At 43.3% G+C, this 20,679-nt stretch overlaps 1 protein-coding gene across 2 annotated transcripts in view; it reads right to left on the bottom strand.

Moving 5' to 3' along the window:
* LCMT1 (leucine carboxyl methyltransferase 1) overlaps positions 1 to 20,679 on the bottom strand; it is a 53,300-nt gene that overhangs the window by 16,784 nt on the left and 15,837 nt on the right. The window contains exons 2-6 of one of the 2 annotated variants that reach the window (XM_060124696.1): positions 16,843 to 16,934; positions 14,668 to 14,789; positions 13,969 to 14,001; positions 7,889 to 7,965; positions 6,926 to 6,987 (exon numbers count right to left, since the gene is read on the bottom strand). In XM_060124696.1, coding sequence (XP_059980679.1) covers positions 6,926 to 6,987; positions 7,889 to 7,965; positions 13,969 to 14,001; positions 14,668 to 14,789; positions 16,843 to 16,934 — 386 coding nt within the window. The remainder of the gene's footprint in view (positions 1 to 6,925; positions 6,988 to 7,888; positions 7,966 to 13,968; positions 14,002 to 14,667; positions 14,790 to 16,842; positions 16,935 to 20,679) is intronic. The other variant, XM_060124697.1, reaches the window with a different exon arrangement.

Below are 20,679 nucleotides of genomic sequence, written 5' to 3'. Positions count from 1 at the left end.
CACACACACATACGCACACACCCTGCACAAAAAAAGATAATGCGGTCACCCAATACTTGTTCTGAAAGCTTTTCCTATTTAACAATAGTATCACGGACATCATTCTCTATGATTTCACCATGCTCCACGGAATAGATAAAACAACTTACTTAGCCAATTGCTCAATATTAGACAGGCAGTATTTCCAAGTTTACTCCATCTCAGGCGAACATCCTTGTATACATGTCACAAAGGACTTGTCTGTCCAGTTACGCAGGTTATGATGAGAAGAATTAGGAGATCAAAGAGTAATAAGCCTATTTAAATATTGGTACCAATTGCTCTCTAAATGTTTTGTCAATTTGTGAGCTATTATGTTTAAAAGAAAATAGTTTATGTACTAAAGTATTTACAAATAAAATATTTCCTTTAAAATACTCCACCAGAGGTTGGATGGAATGGTATGTATAGTAGTTCTCAAGCTTTGGCAGGCATCAGATTTGCCCAGAGGGCTTGTTAAAACAGACTGATCAGGCTCCAGCCCCTGAGTTTCTGATTCAGATTTTTCAAAAGTAGAAATCTGTATTTCTAACAAGTTTCCAGATGGGGTTGATGCTGTTAGCCTGGGACTACACCTTTAGAACCACCAGTACAGATGAAATGAGACTGGCAATAAAGTTAGGCGATGGGTACATGGAGGTTCATCAATCTAGTCACATTATTTTTGTGTAGGCCTGAAATTCTTTTCAATTTAAACTCTCTATTTTTAAAAATAGATTATAATAAAAAAAAGAAATTAAATTGCTTGATTATTTACCTGAAGCACTGTTCACTCAACTTCCTCAAAGTACAAACCACGGAAGAAGCTGGGACATTCTACAGCCATCCTACATCATCGCTAAGAACTCAGGTACTCTCCCAAATAGTTCTAATTATTCTTGGATAGGGACAACTTAACATGCCGTAGCTTTTATCCAGGACATGGTTCCCAAGATGAAAACTCTCTTTGGAGTACACCTGCAGAGGAATGGGCTTTGGTCTCAAACATCCCTGACAGCAAATGTCTACTCTGCCAGTTCCTAGTCGTATGACATACTGCTCACGCCTACTTTTAAGTATAAAATGCATACAATGGCAACCTCATATGGTTATGGCTAAGATGAAGGGCAATGTCAAAGTGCTGAGCTTCATGGATCCCAAACTGTACTGAGGTGCCCTGGGGCGGCACAACCAACTCACAAGGGCAGAACAGGATGTTTTAAATTTTTGAGGGAAACGCAGAGATACTCAACATGCACCAGACACAAGCAGACCATCAGCTCGAGGCAGTCATAGTTTCCACAGGAGACTTCTCTGCACTCCTTTTAATGACACCGTATCTCTACAAAGCTGATTTCTCAGGTTTGACTGTGATGAAAAAGCCACTACTGCTCAAACATCATTTGCAATATTGCAAGAGGAACAGGTGGTAGTGTCCAATCTGGCTCCCAGGCGAGGTCATAAAGGGCCCGACAGGAGCACATATCCCATTAGAAGTAATTGTGGTTATTTAAGAATGAAATTAAGAGAGTATTTGTTCTTAGAATGTAAGTGGCTTTTTTTTCAAATGACCAAAAAGTTGTTAGGACATAAATACTTACAATGCTTGAACCCAACTTATTAATAAACAGAACTGCTGATATGTTTTTTAACCTAGAGTCATCATGAAAAATATACTGAGGCACTTAGTAAAGGGAAGTGGGCACACACTCCTTGGCCTAACTCAATGGTGGTACATCGTGGAGGTCTTCTGTGAAGACCAGACCACAGATGATTAAATCCGGGCAGGTGCTGAGAAGCTCCACACAGATGAACCCAACTCAAATTGCCAAGCTGCAGGATTGTGAGCTAAACAGACGGCTGGTTTTTTTTGTTTGTTTGTTTTTTGCGGTACGCGGGCCTCTCACTGTTGTGGCCTCTCCTGTTGCGGAGTAACAGGCTCTGGACGCGCAGGCTCAGCGGCCATGGCTCATGGGCGCAGCCGCTCCACAGTATGTGGGATCTTCCCAGACCGGGGCACGAACCCGTGTCCCCTGCATCGGCAGGCGGACTCTCAACCACTGCACCACCAGGGAAGCCCCAGACGGCTGTTATTTTAAGCCACATGCTTTGCAGTGGTTTGTTACAGAGCAAAAGCTCATAAAGACTTTAATTATCTGCCTCATTCAGCTCACACCTATGAAAGGCAGGAGAAAGTAGAAGATTTACACAATGTAACATGGTAGTTACACACACACACACACACACACACAATCCACAGGGCATACAGGTCATGATCTCTTCCATCACCTCCAAGTCAGCATTTCAAGAGAGACGTGTTCCTATGTGCTACTGACCTGTAGTGAGTCCCATCAATCCCATTCATTACATGTCTTCAAAGACAGACTTATTATTAGGATTGCAAAGTGTTCTTTTAGGTCCCCAGATTTTCCTAGAACATTCTAGTTTAAAAATAAAAAAGCTGGGATTGACATGTACACACTGCTATATTTAAAAAGGATAACCAACGGGGACCTACTGTATAGCACAGGGAACTCTGCTCAATGTTATGTGGCAGCCTGGATGGGAGGGGAGTCTGGGGGAGAATGGATGCATGTATATGTATGGCTGAGTCGCTTTGCTGTGCACCTGAAACCATCACAACGTTGTTAATCGGCTATACTCCAATATAAAATAAAAAGTTTAAAAATTTAAATTAAAATAAAAAGCATTGTAAAATAAAGACAGCCTCAGGTGGATTTCTGGACCACACAGGAGTTTTGCTTGTTTGTCTGTCCATCTGTCCACCCAGGAATACTTACTGAGCTCTCATTATGTCCTCGGCACTGAGTCCTGGGAAGAAACTGATGAACAAAAAGGCACGGTCCTGCCCCCATGGGGCCTGCAATCCAGCAGGGAAGATGAAGAGTGGACAAGTGTGGGGGACACTACAAAGGGGGGTGCAGCCTTTTGGGAGTGCATGACAGGGTCCCACCTCCCTTAGAAGAGAGTCCACACTACTTGGCCTGGCCCAGGAGATCCTGCATGATGCAGCCCCACCTTCTTCAGCTTCATCTTGAGCCATGCACTCCTCCCCACTGCCAGCTCCTGTCACACTGGCCTTTCGGCTTCCTCCGCATGCTCCTCCTTTCCCTAAACTTGCCTTGTGCGAGACAATCTTCCCCCTAGAGGGTTACTCCTTCTTGCGGCTCAGCTGAGATACCTGACACCACTCTGCAATGCTTTGATTTGTTGCTCTTTTTCCTTTATACTCAACCAGTTCCACATCAGAGTTGAGATGGATTACAAAGACACAAACATTCACTCATTCAAGCATTCAGGTATGTATTTATTCCATCAATAATCTCTGTGTGCCAGGCACTGTTCTAGGTGCTGGGGATATAGCAATGAACAAGATAGGAGAGGTCCCTGTGCTCTTGAGGCTTATTCCCTCAAGGAGGGAGAGACGGTGAATCATTAAACAAATGAAGAATCAAGATAGCATCAGAGTATTAAGAGCTATGAAGAAAATAAAAGAGGATGAGGGAAAACTGTGCCTAGAGTAGGAGGTGGCAGCTGAAGTGGGACATGGGTGATGAGATGGAGCCCATTAAGCAAAATTAGGGGGAAAGAGTTCCAGGTCAAGGGAAGAGGAAAGGTTTGAAGGTGAGAGCAAGCTTGGCACATTCAGAGGACAGCAGGAGGGCAGTGTGGTGAGATCATATTACTGTAGTTGAAAATAAAATCGGGGGACTTCCCTGGTGGTGCAGTGATTAAGAATCTGCCTTCCAACGCAGGGGACACAGGTTTGATCCCTGGTCGGGGAATTAAAATCCCACATGCTGCGGGGCAACTAATCCCGTGTACTCTAGAGCCTGCACCACAACTAGAGAGCCTGCGTGCCACAACTAGACACCCACGCGCTCTGGAGCCCGCACCACAACTAGAGAGAAGCCTGCACACCGCAACGAAGAGCCCATGCACCACAATTAAGGATCCTGCGTGCCGCAACTAAGACCCAATGCAGCCAAATAAATAATAAAAATAAATATTAATAAAAAAAGGAAAGAAAATCAGGAGGCATCCAGACACCCAATTAACCATGTAAATTTCAGCACTAGAAGGATTTAAGCAGGAAAGTAATAGAATCTGACTTACTTTTAAGAACTCATCTTGACTTACTTTTCGTTGTGTGCTCATTTACATACTTTTAATTTCTTACCCTGTGCATAGTTCAGCTTAAGAAAACATCTATCATCAATTCTAAGATGCATATATTTTTCACATTTTAACATTTCTGAAATCTGGATGCATCTAACAGTCGATAATGTATCAGTTTAATTTGTCAGCACTTTTTCTCTCCTATTGATAAATAAATACTGGTGATTCTTACAGCCCCAGGGGTTTGATGAAAAAGGGTAATTTTTAAATGAAATTTTTGTCAGTTTTATTATCATCTATCACTTTTCTCAGATTTTCATTCACGTTTTTATTTATTTTTATTCAGATTCCTTTCTCAGTACGATGGCAAGATCAAAAACTATTGATATAAAGGAAAAGACTGGAAAATTTACCCACATAACACACAAACACAGATTTAAAAAAACAAGCAAAAGACTAAGAAAAAAATATACAATAAAAAAAGCTGACAAGAGACTTTCCTGGTGGCACAGTGGATAAGACTCCACGCTCCCAATGCAGGCGGCCCAGGTTCAATTCCTGGTCGGGGAACTTGATCCCACATGCATGCCGCAACTAAGAGTTCGCATGCCACAACTAAGGAGCCCACAAGCCACAACTAAGGAGCCTGCCTGCCGCAATTAAGGAGGCCTGGAGCTGCAACTAAGGAGCCCAGGTGCTGCAACTGAGGACCCGGCGAGCCGCAACTAAGGAGTCTGTGAGCTGCAACTAAGGGAGCCCGCCTGCTGCAACTAAGACCCAGTGCAACCAAATAAATATAAATATATAAATAAATACTTCTTAAAAAAAGCTGACAAGAGGCTTTTATCAAAGAACATATCTGTATGTTATAAAGGGTTCCTATAAATTGGAAAAAAAAAGGCTGGGGGGAAACAATGCAACTGAAGAAAAAAATGGGCAAAGGAAATGAAAAGGCAATTTACAAAGAAATTCCTAAAGGCCAATAAAACTATAGAAAGATACTCCATCTCACTGGACTCTAAGCATTCAAAGTTATATAAAATTTTAAAACAATGGGACATTGTTACAGCCCATCAGACTGGTAGAAATTTTTAAAAATGGTAATATCCAGCGTTAGTGATGGTGTAGAGAAAGAGAATCCTCATCTACTCTTAATGAAAACATAAATTAATAATATGTTCTTGAAGATCAGTTTGGTAGTAGCTATTAAAATTCACAATGTACAATTCTTTTAGCTAGCAACTCCTGCAAATACACACATATATATGTGTTTTCTACAACACTGTTGAATATAAAAATATAAAAAGGCAGCAATCTAAATGACCATCAGTAGGGAAAAGATTAAATAAAACAGAATTTCCATGCAGAGGAGTACTGTAAAGCCATTAGAAATAATGAGGTAGATTTATATATTCTGACATGAAAAGACAGCCATGATTTACTAGGACATGAAAAGAGCAAGTCACAAAACAGTATGTATAAATTATTTATTTTATTAAAATTACATATAAACCTATATTTATATATAGAAGTATAGATCCACTCGTTCAACAAATATATGTTACACTACAACACGTATTTATTCAATGTGTATATACATTCATTTAACAAAAAATTATTGAGCCTTTTATGTGCCACGCACTGGATTATATCTGTGTGTGTACTTTATTATGTGTGATATTTACCTTTCTCTGGGTATACTGTTCATCTGCAGTAGAAAATACTCTGAACACTGGTTATCTTGGGTGGGAGGAGGGATTATGGAAAGTCTTTACTTTCTATTTCATATATTTCTACATTGATGGATCAGAGTCCTAGCAAAGTACTAGCACATTCATTGCAGATAATCATTCTGACACCAAATACATAGAAAATTACGGTAGCAAAACTGTACAGAAAGCAAATAGGCCAGCAAATGGCAAAGCCTGAACAGCTTCTACTTACAACTTGTATAAGGGAAACAAAGGATGGGGGAGATATCATTTTCTGTGGAAACTTTATGGGGAATCTGATCACTAGGAGGATGACTAAAGCACTGTGGTTGTGTAAAAGAGGAAGCGTATCTAATCGTCTGATGTTTGCTGTGCTATCTGTGTCGACCATCCGAGAAGGCCATCCTCTCTAAGCATGTTTTCTGCCCCAAATTATTAATAAGGCCCTGGAACCTCTCTGTCAGATAGAGACTGAAAACAATGGAAGATTCTGGAAGAGTTTTACCATAATTCGAAAGGCTTAGAAATGAGGAAAGTGGTGTTGTAAACATTCATAATTAAAACTTGAGGGGAAAAACTGACTGCAGGGGCCAAGGAGGTGACATAAACCAGGAAGCAGGTCAGGTGTAAGACAAGAGGGAGTGGTGGGGTCAGAACTGGAGAAGACATGACCCTTCTAAATAAAGCGGCCGCTGCTCAATGACTGCCATGTAGGAGCTAGATGTGATTTTTCCAAGCAAAACTGAAAATCAAGACTTTCATGAAAAATCTCCCATTTTTGAAATGTTCACAACTAATTTAAATTCTTTTTAAAGAGTGGGGACCTATGGACATCTAAGAAGAGTCACATCAAAACTGTTTTAAATTCCTTCATAGTAACTATGGTGGAAGTGAAAATGTATCAGCAGAAGGATACGTGTATTCGTGCGACACGCGCGTGCGCGCGCACACACACACACACACACACACACACACCATCTTTAAAAATAAAAGGGGAAAAAGAGCAAAAATTGTTATATAGCCCAGGTTGTATTACTTAGGTTAACGATACTTACCCATTTGAAGTGTGTCCTCTGAATGTAAGTCTAAAATGGGTTTTGATAGGAGAGGTTTCAATCTGTAGAAGATGAGAAAAAGAAAGGCAAGTCAAGCAGCTCATTTACTGCTAAAATGCAGACAGCCACTACAGACATGGCAAACAGGTATCACTACTATTCAAAGGAAGGGCCACGCCAAAGGGTCATCTGTTTAATCACATTTGACCCTAGGCACGTACAGTAAAAGTCCAGGGGATACAAGTCAGTTAGGTCAGCTAAGCTTTTCATGGAGAATCTGATATCAAATCACAAACTGATCATGACATACGTACTTAGAAACAGCTACAGACAGGCTAGCAAGTATTTTCCAAATGTTCCAGTGTTTTTAGTAACATTTATGTGATAACTCTCCCAATCAAAAATATGCAAGAAAACAGGGAATTCCCTGGTGGTCCAGTGGTTAGGACTCTGTGCTTCCAATGCAGGAGACGCGGGTTCGATCCCTGGTCGGGGAACTAAGATCCCATAGGCCGAGCCCAAAATAACTGATTAACTTCAGCCTCCCATTCATTCATTCAAATAATATTTACTACACATCTATTCTGGGCCAGACACCTTTCTATACCCTGACAATAAGTAAGCAAAATACACATAGAAATTCAGATTAATACACAACATTGTTAATCAACTACAATCCAATATAAAATTTTTTAAATTCAGATTATTAATCTACTCTAGGTCATTTTTTTAAATGTTCAGAGAAATTACATGAACGGATAGAAGAGTCACAAAGGAGGGTGTATTTCATGTTGAAGACTGCACGATATGTTGGAATGAGTGTCCCGGGGGCAAGAAAGAGGGAGGAGGGGATGAAAGGAAAGCAGTGCCCTAAAGTGAGGTCTCCTGCCTCAGACCTGCCGTCTACCAGAATCTGGTTCTGAATCTCACCATGCTCTTGCTTCCGGCCAAAGCCACACTTACTTGATGCTGTGCAGCTTTCTCGTGACTATCATTGGAAAGTCGATTTCAAAATATTTACTTGGTAGAAGATCTTCATCCTGAGAAAAAACACACAGTAATCTTTCTATAATTATTTATTACTCATGCATTTACCCATCATCTTCATGTACCAAGTGCTAGGGCCTGAAGAGCAATGGGATACTTACGGATTTAAAATCAGGGGAATGATATGGTAAGAAATGTACTTTTCAAGTTATTTGGTCTCGGCATAAAGAACAAATGGAGGGAAAAAGGAGATTATTGTAGCTGTCCAGGAGCCAAGTGATGGGGAGCCTGAATCAGGGGAATGGTCACTGGGATGTTAAGAGGTAGACTGGAAGCAAGACGTAAGAGTATTTCTCAAAAAAGCAGCTTGATATGCTCCGCAACAAGAGAAGCCACCGCAATGAGAAGCCCGCGCACCGCGACGAAGAGTAGCCCCACCCCGCCACAACTAGAGAAAGCCCGCGCGCAGCAACAAAGACCCAATGCGGCCAAAAATTCATTCATTCATTCATTTTTTTAAAAAAAGCAGCTTGGGACCTATTAGAGAGGGTCAAGAAACCAATGTGGTGGGTTGTGACCAGCAGTTTGGGGATGAAATAGAATAAAGTAGCAAACGTCAGAAAGAATCATGTGGAATGACGGATACATTTATTTTTTTCTGTGACAGTGGAGAATAGTAGGGTGGTAAACAGCAGGCTCTCTGGAGCCTGGAGGGACAAGGGTCAAATCCCAGCTCCACCACTTGTTTGCTGTGAGGCCTTCAGAAAGTCACTAAACTCCCTGGGCCAAGGTTTCCTCATCTGAAAAGTAGAGAAAATAACACCTCATAGGGTTGTGGGGATTAATGAGGAAATACGTGAGTGACACTCAGAACAGGGCCCGCCCTTAGTAAGTACCATGTGTGTGCCCTTATTATTTACAGACATAGGTACATAGATGTGGGTCCTGCCTAGGGATGTACAGTTATTTTTTTACTGTGGCTGCAGTTTTAAAAAGTGTGAAACACACACACACACAGCCCTGCTTCCCCCTCGCGCTTTTTTTTTTTTTTTTTTTGCGGCACGCGGGCCTCTCACTGTTGTGGCCTCTCCCGTTGCGGAGCACAGGCTCCGGACGTGCAGGCTCAGCGGTCATGGCTCACGGGCCCAGCCGCTCCGCGGCATGTGGGATCTTCCCGGACCGGGGCACGAACCCGCGTCCCCTGCATCAGCAGGCGGACCCTCAACCCCTGCGCCACCAGGGAAGCCCCCCCTCGCGCTTTTCCTAGCTTAGTCGGTGGCTACACCCCCAACCAGTCACCTACTGGTCATGCTAGAATTCTCCAGCTCCTCCTCCCTGTCCAATCAATCCCTCAGCCTGAATGTACACAAATGTCAGACCACTATGTAATACATACTATGCAACTAACATAGTATTATATGTCAAATCATATGATATCGCTTATATGTGGAATCTAAAAACAATGATGCAAATGAGCTTATGTACAAAACAAATAGACCCACAGACAGAGAAAACAAACTTATGGTTACCCAAGGGGAAAGGGGGGAGGGATAAATTAGAGGAGTTTGGGATTAACATACACACTACTATATATAAAACAGATAACCAACAAGGACCTACTGTATAGCACAGGGAATTCTCCTCAATATTTTGTAATAACCTATAAGGGAAAAGGACCTAGAAAAGAATAGATATCTATATGTATGTCTGTATCTCTTTCTATATATATAACTGAATCACTTTGCTGTACCTGAAACTAACACAACATTGTAAATCAACTATACTTCAATTAAAAAAAATTATGTCAAGGACTGATATATTTCAATTAAAAAAAATCACTCAGCCCTGCTGACTATTCTCAAATGCATCCTCTCCTCCTCAGCTCTATTATCACCAGCTGTGAAGACTAAAACAACACCCCTTTCTGCCTGAAAGAGCTCTTCACACCCCTACGACTTAGCAAGAAACAAGGCGCTCCATAACCTGCTACTCTTTTAATGCCCTCATGCCCACCTGCACTTATATCCCAGAAATAGAGAGCTACTTATTTAAAAAAAAAAAAAAGTTTAAAAAGAGGAAAGAAAAAGGAAGTTGCTGATATCCAGAACCTGGTGGTGGCTTCTTTGGTGTAGGATGGGATAAAGAAAAAGGAGGGGTAAGGATGTTTCCTTGTTTCTGATGAGCAGACTGGCAGGTAAGAGCACCATTTACACAGACAATAACTAGAGATGAAGGACAGGTCGGGAGGGGCAGCAGATCCCGCCTCCCCCCAGGACAGAATGATGGGGGCAGAAATCATGAGGAAGCAGTTCCTGGTAGGAAGGTGACCCCTAAGGGCAAGTAACAGAATTGGGAGATCCACCCACATGGAAAATGGTCCTCAGTTAAATTTTCAGGGGATCTGGTCTGGGGGAAGGAGGGGAAGGACAAAGAAGGAAGGAGGAAGAGAAAAAGAAAGAAATGTTTTGTTTCTTTTACGGTTTCTTGACATCTGAGGAGACCTGGACTCACCACCTTCAGCTGTTCACTCTTGGAATTGCAACACATACCTACTACCTGACTGCAGAGCAGGGCATTGTAAAAGCTATCTGAAGATATTGAGAGGATGTGTTTAAAGGATACACAGAAATAACTTTCTCTAAGAAATTCTACAACAACTTTCAAGAACTTTTACTCACAAGGTATAGAGTGTTAAGAACAGTCTAAAATTCCAGAAGACCACAAGGACAATCAAAAGCAAATAAATGAAGGAAGCATAGTGTCCCACATCTCACACAGGACTTCTGACTTTTTTTTTTAACATCTTTATTGGAGTATAATTGCTTTACAATGGTGTGTTAGTTTCTGCATCGTAACAAAGTGAATCAGCTATACATATACATATATCCCCATATCTCCTCCCTCTTGCGTCTCCCTCCCACGCTCCCTATCCCACCACTCTAGGGGGACACAAAGCATCAAGCTGATCTCCCTGTGCTATGCGGCTGCTTCCCACTAGCTAGCTATTTTACATTTGGTAGTGTATATATGTCCATCCCACTCTCTCACTTCATCCCAGCTTACCCTTCCCTCTCCCCGTGTCCTCAAGTCCATTCTCTACATCTGTCTTTATTCCTGTCCTGCCCCTAGGTTCTTCAGAACCATTTTTTTTTATTCCATATATATGTGTTAGCATACGATATCTGTTTTTCTCTTTCTGACTTACTTCACTCTAAGACAGACTCTAGGTCCATCCACCTCACTACAAATAACTCAATTTCGTTTCTTTTTATGGCTGAGTAATATTCCATTGTATATATGTGCCACATCTTCTTTACCCATTCATCTGTCGATGGACACTTAGGTTGCTTCCATGTCTGGGCTACTGTAAATAGAGCTGCAATGAACATTGTGGTACATGACTCTTTTTGAATTATGGTTTTCTCAGGGTAGATGCCCAGGACTTCTGACCTTTTAAAGAGCTTTCCCAGGCACTCGTGCACTTGATCCTTATAAGAATTCTGAATAAGGGGTAACCGAGGAAGGAAAGCTTACAAAAGGCACACCTGGAACTTTTAAGAAACAGACATCCTCTTTCTCAGCTTTCAGAAACGGGCAAGATGGCTCTGGCAAGTGATGCTTCAACTTCTTATTCCACGATTCTCTGCGGCCCTCTGACACTCCACTCCCAAGTAGCTCGCATGGCACAGGAGGCAGGGGAGATACCCAAGGCAGGGCACAGCCACCAGGGGGAAGCCAGGAACAGCCACGAGGAAGGGTGGCCCTCAGACTCCAAGATCCAAGGTAGTCGACCACTTCACAGGCAGCCAAAACTGAGACTGCTTCCCCTCCATACCCGACCCTTTGGTTGTACAGAAACAGAATTCAAGAGACACCAAGAAGTGAGGCCCCTTAAAGGGTTTCACTCACCCTTTATTCTTTGCTCATGATGATACCAGCTTTCCCTGGCCCTGTTTTTGCTTGCTGCCTGAAGATGAGTCTTCGACTATCCAGTCTTGGGCCCCTGAGATTATACAGAACAAGCTCACACAGTAGTGGCCCCAGAAAGCCTGTGACTCGCAACTAAGCCTCTGCTGGTGCAGCAGGGGGGCCATCCCAGGTGGAAAGAGCACGAGACTATAAGATCGATGGACACGACTTCCCCTGCTCTTTTATAGAGGCACATATAGCTCTAAAACAGGGATTAACAAACTTTCTGGAAAGAGTCAAAAAGTAAGCATTTTAGGCTTTGCAGGCCATAATGGTCTCTGTTGTAACTACTCAGCCCTGCTGTGAGAGCCATAGATAAGATGTAAATAAATGGGCATGGCTGTGTTCCAATAAAACTTTATTTACAAAAATAGGTGGCTGGCCAGATTTGGCCTGTGCAACCTCAGCTCTAAAAGAGCAAACAAGGGAATTCCCTGGCGGTCCAGTGGTTAGGACTCCGCCCGTCCACTGCAGGGGGACGGGGTCTGATCCCTGGTCGGGGAACTAAGATCCCGCAAGTACGCAAACAGCCAAAAAATAATAAAAAATAAAAATTAAAGGCAAACATCAAATCGGGGGGAAAACTCACAACAAAATGGAAAAGACAAAAAATAATAATAAAAGAGCAGACAAGGTTTTCCCTGGTGGTACAGTGGTTAAGAGTCTGCCTGCCGATGCAGAGGACATGGGTTCGTGCCCCGGTCCGGGAAGATCCCACATGCCGCGGAGCGGCTGGGCCCGTGAGCCGTGGCCGCTGAGCATGCGCGTCTGGAGCCTGTGCTCCGCAACGGGAGAGGCCACAACAGAGAGAGGCCCGCATATTGCCAAAAAAAAAAAAAAAAAAAAGAGCAAACAAGCATAATTTAAAAAAAAGAGAAACTTTAGATTTTTAAAAAGCCCTTTGGATCAATACAATTATCAATAAAACAAAAAACTTCCACAAAGGACTTTAAGGCCCTGTGCTACTCCCCTTCCTCACCTTTGACAGAGAACCTTTTTCTTGGAAGGGGCACATAAGACTCGGTGTACCTGGCTCAGAAATTAAAATCTCAGATTTATTCATTATTAACCCACCTACAAGATGGGGAAAAAAACCAAACCATATGACCAAGTCAAAAGGGTAAAAAGGAGGGGTTTCTCCAGTGGCCCCTGTAATGCTGGCAGTGCACACACTCTTACACTACATTCTGTTCCAGTTGCTTCCACCACACCAGGGTCACGGCATTACAGAGGCACAATCGACCCACAGAAAAGACTCTCCCTGAACAACCACAGAGCTGTGTGCAGAGGAAAGAGGAAGGAATTGGGAGTCTGAAGAGCTGGAGCCAATGTTGGTTCCACGTCCTAATGCCACTGGTTGTCCAATTTGGGGGAAGACACAGACTTTCAAAGCCCCACTTCCCTCAGATGTGTAAGCTCCCCCACCCAACACAGCTCTTGTGTTAACTAATGACGTCATATATGTAAACGCACTTCATAAATGTCAGTTATCTCATCTAGAAGGAAGAATGCAGAGGCAAACGATACTAGGGCCATGTTGAGGACACTGATTCTCAAGTAACAGAAAGACTGGGAGCTCTGATGACCAAAGACCTTCTTATCAGGTGAGCTAATTAGGGACAAAATAGATAATGCAGGTCGAGTTATGCTTATATACTCTCATCTATCTTGGTCTACGCCTGCAAGAAATCTGGAGAGGGGCTTCCAGAGTGGTTAAGAATCTGCCTGCCAATGCAGGGGACACGGATTCGAGCCCTGGTCCGGGAAGATCCCACGTGCCGCAGAGCAACTAAGCCCGTGCGCCACAACTACTAAGCCTGCGCTCTAGAGCCTGCAAGCCACAACTACTGAGCCTGAGTGCCACAATTACTGAAGCCCGCACACCTAGAGCCCGTGCTCCGCAACAGGAGGAGACACTGCAATGAGAAACCCACGCACTGCAAGGAAGAGAAGGCCCTGCTCACCACAACTAGAGATAGCACACATGCAGCAATGAAGACCCAACACAGCCAAAAACAAATTAATTAATTATTTTTTAAAAAGAAATCTGGAGAGACGCACATACCCATTACTACCACGTGACTGACCTGATAGAAGAACCAAGAAAAATCTGTACAAACCTACAAAAAAAAGAAAAAGAAAGAAACTGCAGTCAGTGAGATATTTGTAGGGAAAAGGTTTGGCAATAAAATCCAGCCCAGGAATCAAAGACCAGAACTTTAGTCCTGGTTCTGCCACTGACTAGACCCAAGTTTCCTTTCCTATGAGTGAGTATAATTACACCTGCCCTTGAACCCAAATAGAACAATTGAGGCATCAAATCAGAGAATGACTACAAAAGGGCTTTGCATCATGTTATCATTACCCAGCCTTGCAAATCTCCAAATGTTACCTAAGACACTGCGATGCCGACAATAAAATCTTAAGTTATCGTCAAAATTACAAACGCGAGTGTTTTGTCTCAGCAGTTCCACAGGTAGAATCCTTGCTCCTTCTCCTGGTATACTGCCACATATGTAGGGGAAATGTACCCAAGAATGTTTACCATAACCCAGTTAGTAGCAGCAAAAGGTGAGAAACCACCCACATATCCTCACTAGGGCTCTGGTGAGATGAAGTACAGGGATGAAGGCAGTTGTGGGGCTGGAGGGCTGCAAAGCGAGGTGGGAGACAGGCTGCCACCGCACTGCATTTTAATCTTTCCTTTACGCTTTTGAACCAGGTGAATGTCTTCAACAAATTAAATTTAAACAACTGGAAAGAGAAAACGGGAAATTTTAATTTACCTTTAACCTCCAGAAGGTGGTATCCATCCCAGCCCCGAGGTTTAGAATTTGACAATTACATTCTGTCTTCCGTAGAAATGCCTTTATAAGCTGGCTGACGCCATGGACTCGAGCAAAATATCCTAAGAGACAGACAGAGAAGCAAGCTATCACTCGGTGACGACAGAAATAATCCCTGCAAAGCCCACGGTGCTAGGGAGAGCAAAACTACACTTTGCCCTTCTTCAGGGTCAGCGTTTATCTGCAAACTTCATGGGAGAAGTAATGACTTTCAAACTCTCTTCCATTTTTTTTTTTTTTAAAAAAAGCTGGTTGAACAAAAATAAGTACTAGCTACTTAATGGTGGAATTAACGATCTGAAGAAAGATAGTGTCCTATACTTTTACTTAGGAAAGACAAGTGTTTTATATCAAAACATCTGATCTAAATGCTTCTCTTGTAAATGTGCTTTTTCACGGCTCTAGGGAAAGCTAATTAGTACTCTGGTAAAACTCAAAATTGCAAGAGCGTGTGGGAAATAATATTTTGAGGTCAGGAAATTGGGCAGATGAATGTCAGTCAAAGCAAAGAAAGCCATGCTTCTTATCTTGTTCCTTTCACCTCCATCTTGTCTGGGTTAGAGCCTCTGTGTTTATAAAATGGCATCGCAGACAGCGGGAGGAGAGACACCAGCAAGTGGTGGCCTAATTAATGGACTTGTTAAGCTCTGGGGTGGGGAGCTGGGACAAAGGAGATGGGAAACCCAGAAGGGAGACAGGAAGACAGCGTCTGTCTTGTTCTAAAGGCCTGTTGCTCAAGGTGTGACCATTTTTTTTTTTTTTTGCAGTACGTGGGCCTTTCACTGTTGTGGCCTCTCCCATTGCAGAGCACAGGCTCTGGACGCGCAGGCTCAGCGGCCATGGCTCACGGGCCCAGCCGCTCCGCAGCATGTGGGATCCTCCTGGACCGGGGCACGAACCCGTGTCCCCTGCATCGGCAGGTGGACTCTCAACCACTGTGCCACCAGGGAAGCCTGAGGTGTGACCGTTTTAAGAACAAAATTTGAGAGTAGCATTTATTGCCATTTGACAGAGAAATTTTATGTCTGGTGAGTGTGCTAATAAATAATTCGGGGAAATTCCCTAGCAGGTCAGTGGTTAGGACTCTGTGATTCCACTGCAAGGGTGCACGGATTCAATCCCTGGTCGGGAACCTAAGGTCTCACATGCTATGCAGCATCGCCAAAAAAAATAAATTAATAAAATAAAATAATCAATTTGATAATCCCTACCTTATAAGTAAATAAATAATTTGGGCTCGTGTCTACATTTCATTTTCCTAGTAAATCATCTTTATTGTATATTACAGAATATCATCCACAATGGATTCGACTTGGGAGAAAAAAATATGTCTTCACCAAAGATGTTTGGGAAGCGCTCTCCTACTGGGCTGGAGGTCCCCAATCTGCAAACCGGGAGAGGAAGAAGGAAGGGGGGCTGACATGCCGCCTGGGGCACCGAGCCATGGTGGGTCCCTGTCTCTGGAACATTCGTTGGGAAATCTGTCTCAAGAGCTGGGGAGGGAGGCTTAAGAAAGGCCTCTTAACCAGGCCTTGCCCAATCTAACTGATGCCTGGATTCACCCTCAGCTCAAAGTAACTACCATGTCCTTCTTCTCAGGAACAACCATTTACAAATTCCTTTGCCCTTCTTATAGAACCCACCTACGTGACCCATCTTTAGGGTCTAGATCCCCCACACATACAAGAATTACGTTCACTGGTCAGTTTCTCAATCTGGCTGAAACTAAGTCACCCTCCTATCTCAACTCCTTCGACTTCCTTGATGGAAATTACTTGCAGAACCTAATAGTGTTACTAACACTTTAATAGGGCAACAACAACAAAAATAATCCCTTATGTGAACAGACAGCTCACAGTAAAAGATATATAAATGGCTTTTATAGTAAAAGATATATGAATGGCTTTTATATTACTGTAAAAACCATTTTTCATGTATCAGGTGAACAAAGATGAAAAGTTTCATAATACACTGTGCTGGTGAGGAAGTTGGGAAATGAGCACTTTCATACACTGTTGAAGACAGTACACCCCGGAACTCTCTTTTTAAGAATGAATCCCTAAAACCTCAGGCCTCTCAGCTGATGAGATGTTGGGGAGGGAGATGGTCACTTGCCTCTGTTAATTTCCGGGGCCTTCCTCTCTTTAGATAGTCTCACCAAATGCTGGATGTAAGGGTCCTGCCAGTAGCCAACGCTCACTGCAAACCTGAAAGAGATGAAAAAGGAAGCAGGTGAGTAGAGAGTAGGTTCAGGCCAGGTTCCACGGCCACGTTCCCAGGAACCAGGTCAAGGATCCACAAGAAATTTATTGACCTCAAAAGGCTAAATCATGCAACTAGAGATCATCATACTAAGTGAAGTAAGTCAGAAAGAGAAAGACAAATACCACATGATATCACTTGTATGTGGAATCTAAAAATATGATACAAATGAACCTATCTATGAAACAGAAACAGACTCATGGACGTAGAGAACAGACTGGTGGTTGCCAAGGGGGAGAGGGTTGGGGGAGGGCTGGAGTGGGAAGTTGGGGTTAGTAGATGTAAGCTATTATATACAGAATGGATAAACAACAAGGTCCTGCTGTAGAGCACAGGGGACTATATTCCATATCCTGTGATAAACCATAATGGAAAAGAATATTTTTTTAAAAAAGAATGTATATATATGTATAACTGAATCACTTTGCTGTACAGCAGGAATTAACACAACATTATAAATCAACCATACTTCAATTGTAAAAAGGCCAAATCACATTTAATGCTCCAGCACAAGCTTAAACAGACTCACTCATCCATCCACCTCTGCATTCACATACACTGCCCATCACATTTCCCACCACAACCATTTCTTACCTCTTCCCCCTTATCACTAATTCCTTTCCCAGGACCCTAAACAGCAAATGATCTCACCTCATACTTCATACAGAAGACCTGTAACCAATTATTCATTCAGCAAACTCACTGGCCAGAGCTAGTCAGATAACTCGGCTCAACCAAAAGTTTTGTGTCCAGGGGAAGGGAGACCCAGAAATATTTGGCAAACGTCACTAACAACTACCAAAGTATTTCTCCTGACTTTGTATTAAATACCTATCCTTTCATGTCCCTTAAGGAGGTCACTGTGGGGAAACTAGGAACAAATAAAACAGCTATAACTTGGAAAATGCTAGGGTAGCTCAAACTCTAACCCAGTCTACACTACAAGCAGTTAAAGTTGTAGTGTTCCAAGCCTAGGAGCTGAAGCCCTGATTACCACTGGAAGTCCGCTGGCAACCATGAGTGGAACCAGCCTTAGGACAAATGAGAAGTCAGGGAAGGAAGCTGGATCCGTAAGGCCACGCCACACCCCTGTGGGCCTGGAGCCTTCTCTACCTGGCAACGAATACTTAGTGAGATAAGAAACATCTTTACCACTTAAGTCAAATTGAGTCAGGCTTCTGTTACTTGCAGTCTTAAGCATCCTAAGTGATATCCTGAATAATACAACCATTTCCATGTTGCTTGATAAATAAACTGAAACTTAAGGTGGCTGTGTGTGTGTGTGTGTGTGTGTGTGTGTGTGTGTGTGGTGTCACCCTGCTAAGTTCTAAGCTCCCAGAGCACATATTACATCTTTCCTTTTCTTCATATCTACCAACAAGGCTTACTGCTGCCTTGACAGCAATAGGTGCTGAATTCTGCACAAACATGCCTCCTCCAGTCTCTCGCATCCACGTCTGCACATCCATAGACACCCACAACAAAGCACATATGTTCAACTACTCAAGGCAGCAACTCAACAAAGAAACACACAAAGTACTAAGGAACACAATTTGCTATAAGCCCAGACTGTCCAAGGAAAACAGCAGACCCACAGAGTTTTACAAACAAACTTGCCCAGTTTTCTAAAATAGTGCTTTCCAGGAATTCCCCAGCGGTCCAGTGGTTAGGACTCTGCGCTTTCACTGCTGAGGGCGAGGGTTCAATGCCTGGTCGGGGAACTAAGATCCCGCAAGCCACACAGCACGGCCAATAAAATAAAATAAAAGAGTGCTTTTCAAACAATGAGTTGTGACCCATTCATATCATAAAATCGATGTAATACTTTGCAAATCTCCCTTTTAGAAAATGAAGTAGAACAGAGTAAAACAGAAAATAGCAGCATCATTCCACATGGTAAGAGTGTTTTGTGAAGCTTTTGTTTCAAGTGTGTGTTGGGGGTATAAGTGCCGTGAAAAATGTGTTCTCACTGTGGGTGGCAGTTTGAGGAACGCTGATTTCAAAGGAGTCATCTTGCGCCATCTAGTGGTAAAAGCCATATCTGCAGTTGAAGCAAGAACGGTAGACCAGTGATGAGAACACGCCTCGAACAATTTAGAGCTTGGAAGGGACCTTAGTCAAGCCCAACATCCAGAGCAAGAATCCTTTCGACAACATGGAGCCACTGTTGACTACTGCCCACAGAGAAGGCACTCACCCCACTGCGAAGAAACTCGAACTGCTGAAAAGCTCATCAATTTGCCCCCCTCTAAGTGTTCCTTGTTGGATTTATTAGTGCCCTCTCGGAAAACAAGGAGCAGTTTCTATTCCTCCCAACTCTGCATTATCAGTTGAGTTAATATTATTGATTTGGTCTGGCAATATTTATTGAGTGTCTGCTAAGTGCCAGGCATAGGGTTACAGTGGTGAACAAAATAGAGAAGGGACAAAGACAGAGATTATGACAAACGAGGGATATAATGGTATGGCGGATGGAGGACCTACTTCAGAGGTGAAAGGGAAGACCTCTCAAAGGGCATGGCTGAGTCGAGTCCTAGAGAATTAGGGAAAGGCAGCTGTGCAAAAGGCATTCCAGGTAAGAGGAACAGCAGATACAAACACTCGGGGGTGGGAGTGCACGTGGAGTGTTCTAGTAGCAGGAAGTAGGCAGGGCAGCTGGAGAAGAGTAAGAAAACAGGAGAAACTGGAGAAGACATTGGAGAGAGAAGCAGACTCAGGTCACACAGGGCCTGGCAGGAGCATGGGATGGATCTCCACAACACACTGGACGCGGTCAGTGATGTGCAGCAGTACAGAAAGGTGGGGAGATGCCTGCACATAACACAAGGACCCCCGATCATCTGGGGAGATGCCTGGACATAACACAAGGACCCCTGATCACTAGTACCTATGACTCCTACTTCCTAATTTTTCCAACATGTGTCTCTTTGCAGTCCTCAAATCTAGATGACTGCCAGTGGTTTCCATGCCTCCGAGGAAAAAGGCTCACTGCTTTGCCTGTGAGAGTGGCCAAGATAAAAAGATGTACAACACACTGCTGCGAAGAAGGAAGAGGGTGCTGCTGGGCATTGCTGCTGGGAGCTCTGAAGGGAGGCGGGCACCATGATTCAGCCGAGCAGATTACCGTGCATCCACACAATGAATACTAACCAGTCATCTGAAACGTAAATTAGAAGAACTGGGGACGGCAAGAGGTTCATGAAACATAGGCTATATTTCGTTATATCCAGGACACCACCAATTGTAAGACTGGAAAAAGAAAGGGACCTCCCTGGTGGCACAGTGGTTCAGAATCCGCCTGCCAATGCAGGGGACATGGGTTTGATTCCAGGTCCGGGAAGATCCCACATGCCGCGGAACAACTAAGCCCATGCGCCACAACTACTGAGCCTGCGCTCTAGAACCCACGCACCACAACTATGGAGCCCACGAACCGCAACTACTGAAGCCCGCATGCCCTAGAGCCCGTGTGCCGTAACTACTGAGCCCGCACTCCGCAACAAGAGAAGCCACCGCAGTGAGAAGCCTTCACACAGCAAGGAAGGGTAGCCCCGGCTCACCGCAACTAGAGAAAGCCCACGCACAGCAAAGAAGACCCAACGCAGCCAAAAACTAAAACTAAAAATAAATAAAGAGAAAAAAGAAGTTAAAAAACACTGCCAATTAATGTTTTTCTTATCGCTTAGAATT

This window comes from Lagenorhynchus albirostris, chromosome 15, assembly GCF_949774975.1.
Source record: "Lagenorhynchus albirostris chromosome 15, mLagAlb1.1, whole genome shotgun sequence".
Lineage (NCBI taxonomy): Eukaryota > Metazoa > Chordata > Mammalia > Artiodactyla > Delphinidae > Lagenorhynchus > Lagenorhynchus albirostris.
This window is presented reverse-complemented; position numbering and strand designations above follow the sequence as displayed.